Source organism: Limulus polyphemus, unplaced genomic scaffold, assembly GCF_000517525.1.
Source record: "Limulus polyphemus unplaced genomic scaffold, Limulus_polyphemus-2.1.2 Scaffold344, whole genome shotgun sequence".
NCBI lineage: Eukaryota > Metazoa > Arthropoda > Merostomata > Xiphosura > Limulidae > Limulus > Limulus polyphemus.
Window position 1 is genome coordinate 103,710 of NW_013665954.1, and position 9,500 is coordinate 113,209.

General features: G+C 36.6%; 1 protein-coding gene across 1 annotated transcript in view; it reads right to left on the minus strand.

The window, feature by feature from the left end:
- The window catches only part of LOC106457543 (corticotropin-releasing factor receptor 1-like), a 38,357-nt gene that overhangs the window by 19,355 nt on the left and 9,502 nt on the right, over nt 1–9,500 (minus strand). Inside the window, exon 2 of the mRNA XM_022383528.1 lies at nt 3,777–3,797. Coding sequence (XP_022239236.1) covers nt 3,777–3,797 — 21 coding nt within the window. The remainder of the gene's footprint in view (nt 1–3,776; nt 3,798–9,500) is intronic.

A 9,500-nucleotide genomic window follows, 5' to 3' on the forward strand; every position in this document is an offset into this window, starting at 1 on the left:
AATTTCACGAGTGTTAGACTCAACAAATGTCTTCAGAGAATCAATATCAATTCTAACATGTCGGCCTCTGCCATTACAGTTTTTGAGGCTAAAGTCACCTGAACGAAATTTGCTGAGCCATCGTTGACACTTACAAACGTTCAAAACATTTCCATAAACTTCTTTGATATTCTTTGTAGCTACAGAGGCATTGTTTCCCTTCTTGTATTCAAACAGCATTACGTGCCGTACGTGTGTCATTACTATAAGGGTTTGGAGTATACTAAACTTTACACATTATATAGGCTACACTAACGTGACGTTTAGGCGGTTCGTTTAACTATTAGACGTGATGTACGTTTTTTGTGGGGGTGGTTAATGAAAGTGTTCCAAAACGCAACATTAATTTCTTGACGACCTGATATTTCAATATTCATTTGTCAGTTGAATATAATCGTCAATACAAATAGAAATTGCACTGCTATTAATCTCTTCAAAACAACTCTCTTCAAATATACATTTTCATTTTCCTTTCAAGTGTGAGTTTAACTTTTTGTATGTTTTATAGCAAAGCCACGCTGGGCTATCTGCTGTGTCCACTGCGGGGAATGGAGCCCCGGATTTTAGCATTGTAAATCCGTAGACTTACCACTGTCCCACCGGAGGACCTAACTTTCTGACAACATAAAACAGTTGTAACTAGTGACACCTGGTGGGTATTTACAATAGTTTGCTTGCTTATTACCAATAAATGTTATCAATTTTAAGGAAACCCATATACAGAAACATTATCAAATTCAATTCAAGTTCTGTTATCATTTTCTATTTATAGAACAATATGGAACAGTTTGACAGACAGCTGACTGATTAGGTATACAATATCTCAACCTACGTGCTAAATGAACTGGTAGCAGCTGGCAATATAAAATACTTCCACACTAAAAAGACAAAGACGTAACAGTTGCAAGGTAGAAATGGCTTGATTACTGGACATATCCATCAGAAATTTACAAAGAACTTCTACCAATGTATAGCTAGCATATAGTCAAAAAAGACTACTTGCCATTACGCTGGAAAAGATAATGGTTTTATCTTGGTGGTTATTGTATTCCTATGTCGTATCTACTATTGCACCAACAACAACTTACAAAAATATATGGATAAGACAAATCAATTCGATAAGAACATTAATATCATTGCGTAGATTTGTCTAATTTACGAACGCAAGCCGTGTTTCACAATCTATCATTAATTCATGTCAGCAGATATATTTAACGTTACAATATTTTACCACTACTTACGAAAGACTGTTTTGAATGACAGATTTACAATATTATATATATATATATCCCTTTTTATGCTGCATGCCACGATAAGAGTTGTTTTTCAGATATGCCTCATACTTCTATTCGTGCACAACGTCTTAATGAAGAAAACTTACGTATGGTTCAAATAGAATGAAGCATTCTTGCTTATTTACAAATGAAACATAAGACACTTATTAAGTTCACATTACTGATTTACAAGATAAAACTATGGTATAGCATCAAGTTCTGAATTCACGTTGTCTATATTTGAGAAGTTCATTTCTGTCTGTACAGAGAGACAATAGCAGGGAATGGTTTGAAAGTCAACTAGTAGTCTGGGTACTGACTTCATATTGACAAAAGAGCATAGACACAATATAGATAAGAATAGAGTGGAGGAGAAGAATTGAAGTGTTGCGTGTTGTTGAGCGCCGAACATGACGTGTGCCTAATAGAGCTAAAACTGAATAAATGTTGGATTATCTGACTGTAACAGCTGCCCAGCCCAAGTTCTTCAAAGTGACTCTTCTTTCCTCAGGAAACAATGGAATAAAGTTCATCAGACGTATTTCAGTTATTGAAAACTTCACGTTGAAATAAGTTTCATTCAAGGTCTGCTGCTAATACATTTTGAAATGAAACTTGAACGTAAAACAGGTTATTCAGCTATAACTGAATAATCATTATATCATAAATAATTCGTTTAATATGTTTTGGTTTTTACTCTCCTACCGCCTTTAATAACCACCATAGAAAACAAAACAAACCTTTACAGCTACTCCACTCAAATATATGATGCACTTACCACTTTAATATTTTGGTTTTTACTCTCCTACTGCCTTTAATAACCACCATAGAAAACAAAACCCATCCTTTACAGCTACTCAATTCAAATATATGATGCACTTACCACTGCGTAGACATCAGTATCACCATGTCCTCCAAGAGATACACACAATCACTTACCAGAAATACGCAGTTTACTCCTTGAACGACGCCGTCTCAGTAAATTATATATATAGTTATCCGCGACATAACAATAAGATCTCAAATTAATAAATTAACCGAAAAATAAAACAAAGCATCTATATACTTAAATACGACAATTGGTTACACTTCTGTAATAGTTTAAACAAATCACGAAATAACCAAGGACTTTTATAACAAATTTAAATCTCAGCAAAAAGTAGTAACAATATGTTCCACTATATCAAGTACAAGAACAACAACATCGCAAAAATAGACCTAGTAAAAGTAAATCTACTAGCGAATTACTTTGAAACAACCTTTAAAAACACAGACTCCTCCATATCTAATTAATAAAATCAGTATAAAGTCGACAACCATGTCATGGGTAACCCATGCCTATATACACCTAGTTTCCCCGCAAATAATACAGATGCAAATACAATGTCAAACCAAAAATCACATTTTAAATCGCAAAGTAACCAAAGCCAATGCTAAAATCAATATATATAAACTCAAAACTTCTGCTTCCGGACATGACAGGATCAGAAACATAATTCTCAAGAAAGTCTCTGATAATCTTCTCACCCATCTAACAAATCTGATAAATCTATCACTGCTAACAGACTACTTTCCGGATATCTGGAAAAAAAGGCCACTATAACAGTCATCCCTAATTACTCTACAACAACATCCAATTCAGAAAATATTAGACTCATTAGTCTTCTTAGCTGTTTAGGAAAACTAGTTGAAAAAATCGTAGCTATCAGACTTCTTGATTTCTGGGAAACTAACAACATTCTCACAAACAAAATTCATCACGCAAAAAGAGAGATGCCTTTAGGTCCTTCAATAATAATCAAGCCACGATTGAAATTTTTCTCGATGTTCGCAAAGCTTTTGGCAGTGTTTGGCACAATGCTACAAGACAATGTTTTTCCAAACTAGGAGAAGGGGGGGCGGCCTTTTGGCGGGAGAGTGTAAAAAATAACGACGGAAGAAACAGAAGAACTGGAGATGACAATGACCTGACAAAACTATCACTTTACTCTCAAAGCTTTACTTTTGCCCTCGCATTTACTCACTCCTTACATGAATGTTTTCATTTAAAAAAAGATGTTAAAAACAGGTAGAGAAAATGTTGATTTTGCTGTCATAATTTGCGAAAATTATTTTAATATGTTTGTTTTGTTTGTTTGTTTGTTTTTGAATTTCGCGCAAAGCTACACGAGGGCTATCTGCGCTAGCCGTCCCTAATTTAGCAGTGTAAGACTAGAGGGAAGGCAGCTAGTCATCACCACCAACAGCCAACTCTTGGGCTACTCTTTTACCAACGAATAGTGGGATTGACCGTCACATTATAACGCCCCCACGGCTGAAAGAGCGAGCATGTTTAGTGTGACGGGGATTCGAACCCGCGACCCTCAGATTGCGAGTCGAGTGCCCTAACCACCTGGCCATGCCGGGCCCATTTTAATATGAAGGCGGAGGCACAACTGAAACTTTGCTGAGTGAGAGGAGCACCGCTGTTTAAAGTTTGGTTCACTGCCGTAAGATATAGACTAATATCAATGAATATTAATCATGTAATAACAAGATGGATATCGAACTTCTTAACTAATCATACAACAACAATAAAAATAATTGACACTCTCTCGAAAACAAATAATATTTCAACAGGAGTTCCGCACAACTCTGTCCTGTGGGACAGAGGTAAGTCTACGGACTTACAATGCTAAAATCCGGGGTTCGATTCTCCGTGGTGGACACAACAGCTATCCAAATGTGGGTTTACTCTATAAAAAGAAACAAACTCCTATATACAGTATTCGTTAACGACATGCTGTTTCCAGACTTAACATACGCCTCCTTTTCTGAATACACCGACGATATTGCTGTTTAGAGTGTATCTCGAAATCCCCTAATAGCTGTGGACCGCGTAAAGAAATCATTAAATGTTGTCAATGATTGGTTGAACAATTGGCGGGTCCTGCTAAGCCCACTTAAAACCCAATGTATTATTTTTCATAGAAATCTAAACACGTTAAAAATTGGGAAAAAGTTAAATTAAAACTAAACATCAAAATAAGCTCCAGTACCAAATTGATTGGTTTAACATTCGATAGAAAACTCACGTGGATAGAAAATGTAAGAAAACTTAATGAAACCATCAACAAGTGTATTAATCGCTTTAGATTAATTATTGCTGGAAACAATAAAATTTGTACACTGGACACTATTTTAAAAATCTATAAAACATACATACGCCCAACTATAGAATACGGATGTCAAATTACTTATAACATGTCCAACAATACCCTCAAAAAGCTAAAATTTCAACAACATAGAGTTTTGAGGCTAGCTTTAAGGCTCTCTAGTTATACCCATGTCAGCTATCTATATAAAGCACGAAATACTCCGCCTTTAAAAGTAAGACTGAACGAGCTAGCACAAAACTATTATCGTAAAGACGAAACCAGAAATACAATCACCTCTTCACAACACATAAATTCAGGTGCAGCGTACAGGCTGTTATCCCCTTACAGTTTATATCTCAAACAAGCACAGACACACAAACAAATCAAGGGATTCTCTATAATTATGTAGTTTTTCTTTATTAACGATCATGTTTAGCTTTTCAGCTCGAGCAGAGGACAAATGTTTTAATTCGGCGTTTGTCCTGTGAAAGTGGGTTTTTTTCAGAGTACTTCTCTACCACCACCGCCCCCCCCCCAAACCAAATTTTTGTGGAATAGGAGTTATAGCTCCCCGCCACTCTGAAACGGTGCCATTTCATCTCACCGCCGGGCAATCAAGCCCTGATATTTGGTAGCTCGACTTCAACGACGGCTGTCTTCTCTTTGCTGACCTTGCCTCAAAACAGCATTTCACCATCAATTTTACTATTCTTTAAGTCTGAAAATCAAACTTAAAATACTCACTTGCTTATTTCCAGCTCTCATGAAAGATGTAAAATAATTTTCACGAGTTGGGAAAGGTTTACTTTCAGCGAACCCCTCCTTTAAGCTAAATATCTACCCCATTAAAAGAAAGATTTATAGTATTATTTCGGTGTTTAAATGCATAGAAAAGGTGCTGGAAAATTATGTGTGTCAATTTAGTGGAGAGTTCTTGTGTTTTTTTACCATCTTAATTAAGAAGTGAACTGGATCAGCCAATCTTCTGTCAGTTATCAAGAATTTTAAGTATACAGCTGGTGTCATGAGTTTTCTTTTTTTCCGTGCAACACTTTGATTATTTATTAACGTTAACTCAGATTACAAAGTTTTCTAAACTAAATTTCATAGAACTATCATTATCAATTGCTTTTTTATATTTTTTCAGTGGGTTATCTTTGAAGAAGTGATCATTCAAGCTTAAAAATAGACTCGTACTGAAGAGTGGTATGCTCAGGACCGGATAAACGCAGGCGCCCCCAAAACATAATTGATAAAATATTTTAAAAACTGAAAACAAGTCTCTATTTCAATCACTGCATATTCAGCACTAAGATTCAAATCAATTCACATCCAAAAGTATTTTCTGGTCCGAGCACGACGTTCCACAGCCTGAAAAAATGTCGGACCGAGCAACCAGAAAGTAAGAAAGCGGCGCTGGAAAGCGATAAGCACAAATATTGAAATACGTTGTAGAGAAGAAAGGATTTTAAACAAAACATCAAAGTTGACTACCTATTCTAATAAAATACCTAGAGATGTATGTGAGAGAAATAAGACACTTGAAAATGCATCTGACAAAATCAATAGTAGGAGGCAGTGTCCTCCGATGGATTTCAATTACAGGCAAAGCATAACTCTACGGTTTCAAATGAGTTGATTTCGGAGGAGACTGAAATCGTAACAAACAAGGTAAAGAATATAGTAGGTAGTGAAACTGGTCCACTGGTAGTCCAGTAACTGAAGAACTGCAGTCTTGTTACATTATTAAAGGCCTTCAGTCTTGTCAAATTAAAAACTGCGAGTAGAGTGTTTCCTATTGCTGAAATCTGAATCACTAAACGATGTTGTTGCACACGATCTATCTGCAAGTAACCAACATATAAAACAGAACACTGAGGCTGTCGATGGTGAACAAAGAAGCCACTCTCTATTTACAGATTTTCCATTTTATTGCGACTGCTAGTGAATAGAGTTTTCGATAAGTATCTCTTAAGTACCTCTTTGATAAGTACCTCTTCTGATTTTTGCGATTTCTTTCAGATGCTGAACAATTTGTTTGTTTCAGACATATTACTGGCATTGACATAGCACTGGTCTCTGCAATTCAATATATTAATGTTGATCCCCTGTAAAACAGTAGTAACTGAATGAAAAAGTGATTCTCCAGTATGACTCTCTTGCGACACATAGTGGACAATGAATGTTTGTTAGCTGATCAGCATGAGACAGGTCGGGGTGGAACCTACGATAGTTGAAAAGTACTTTGCACTCTGCAACTGATTGATCATTTCAGAAAGGACCTTAGGTCCCGTTAAAAAAATGAATCCATCGCAAATAAATGATTATCTATAGGAAGGATTTCCTTTACCAGCATTTCCATATTTTTTATGGACTGCGGTAAGTTTACGGATCTACAATGCTAAAATCCGAGGTTCGATTCCGCGCGGTAGACACAGCAGATGGCCCATTGTGGCTTTGCTCTAAAAACAAACAAGCTCAGTAAGAAAAAATATCAAATTGACCAAGCAATTCCAAAAATTGTTGCCATTGTGAAAAATAGCCTGTTATTTCATTTTCTCCTGCAAAGCAAAGACCACACTCAGCTAGAAACTTTACAACAACAACTCGTTTAGGCGCATTTCTCCAGTACATCTTCTGTTAACTGTTAACTCAGCTGAGAGTCTACATGGCCTTTTTGCTTGTGGGCGGGTAATTAAGAAAGCATTGCGTTTCGGTTTGTTACGCTTCCCTCAACCGCTATAATGCGAACTGGTTTGCGAGCACGAATTCAGGAGATTCATCCTCTTGTGAGGTGTTTTCCGTGCGCAGTTTATTCTCTAAATTTAGTTGGCGTTACCAACGTAACATGCTGTTCGAGAGCAAATACTTTCTTTGGATTCCTCCAGTCAACTTTTAATTTTTGCCCTTCATCAGCTCGTCTCTGGCAAGTCATTACGGCTGAACTAGATCAAAATGACAATAAAATAATCAAGATGCTGAAGAATGTGTCAGTTGCTAGACAGCTTTCTCATGGCCAGGTTACAAAGCACTTTTTCTTAATTATGTCAATATTGAGGAATCATTGAAGAGTCTGGTTGTTGGTTCAAACCAGAACCAAAGCACACGTAGCGATGCTCGATCTCTGTACATACAAGCTAGAAATTACCATTCTTTGCTACTTTTTGGAACACAATTCTGCAGCGATTTCAGTCAACCAGTAATGCCCTTCAGACTGTTGATTTAGACCTTAGCCGCTGCTGTAAATTTAGAAGGCTCACTGAAGGAATTTGTTGCAGTCATAAAACTAAGTTTGATAAGTTTCAAACCACAGTAAAAACAATAATAACGCGGGTGTCTCAAGAATACGAGTCCGACAAGGGCCGTGAAATTAGACGAAAAACTGTTTATTGAGTCTGAGGAACTGAACTGTGTTTTGGCAGGGCGAGAGAAATTTAGGGTTGAGGTTTTTAATGTAATGATTGATGAACTTGCCACAGAGCTGCAACATAGACACAACTCCTTTAAAGACATAAGTGCCAATTACGGTTTTTAACAAATCTGAATACAACTACTAACACTGAAATTCGTACTTCTGCTACTGGACTGAAAAACAAATACCACTCAGATTTACAGGAGGATTTGAAGCTACACTGGGTAACAACAATGCTACACTCAATGAAAGAATCATGGTCAGAACAACAGATACTGATGTAAATATATATGAATCTTCTCACATTCACGAAATTCGAGCTATCGAACCACGGATAGCCTTTGATGTAAGTAAGCACCTTAGATGCATTGCGGCAAATGAAATTGCAGCCCAGTTGGGCTTAAGGAAATCGAGAACCCTACCAATGTTCCATGTTTTCACAGGTTGTTACATGGTCTCATTCTTCGCTGGGAAACATAAGAAAACAACTTGGGACACATGGAGTGTGTTTCCTGAAGTCACTGATGCTTTTATACTGGTTGTACCCAACCATACATCGCAGACAATACAACGGCACTCATAGAAAATTGAGTAAAATCAATGTTCATTTATTAATATTGTTATATGTACATATAACATTTTTTAGATAGAAAAGTAACATATTAAGGTTAACATAAGAAGTATTTTAATATAATCTTGAATAGTTGAAACAGTGATGTGAAAATGGAGTGATCAATCAACAACTGTCTTGGAATAAGTAATACTTAGTTTAGGTTTTGTTAATTAAATAGGGTCATAGGTTCATATTTTGGATAATAATGCATACATATATTTCCTCTTTTATATAACCGAAATAACCAATAAATAGGGCCCGGCATGGCCAGGTGGTTAAGGCGCTCGACTCGCAATCTGATTGTCGCGGGTTCGAATCCCCGTCACACCAAACATGCTCGCCCTTTCAGCCGTGGGAGCGTTATAATGTGACGGTCAATCTCACTATTCGTTGGTAAAAGAGTAGCCCAAGAGTTGGCGGTGGGTGCCATCTAGCTGCCTTCTCTCTAGTCTTACACTGCTAAATTAGGGGCGGCTAGCGCAGATAGCCCTCGTGTAGCTTTGCGCGAAATTCAAAACAAACAAACCAATAAATATTGTATAACATGCTTCAAATCTATATATGAGCATAGATTATAAAATTTTGATTTAGTTGAATTTTTTAGTAAAATACTAAGGGAAACATATATGTACCTAATTCCACCACTAGGTGGCGATGTGGGGTTCCATATCAGAAATGGATAATGGCATATGTATATATTAATCATGCCCATTTTCATGCTTTTAACCTAAAGAGCAAGGTTTGAGTCATTTTCTTGGCTTAACCGCCCCACTGATAATTATAATTTGTACGATATTACTGTCTTGATCTACAAATATAGCTTACAGGTCATAAAACAGATTACACAAGCCCCGATGGTTTTATTGTCTTGACATTTTTACACGTTCTACAGTAATTCCTGTACGCTGAATCCGAAAATGATATACATTTTTCTCCATCACGTACATATTTTTCACAAAACGTCATATGTTCTTTTACATAAGTGAGTCCTTCTCATTGAAATCGGGTCAAATTTTGTTATGCTT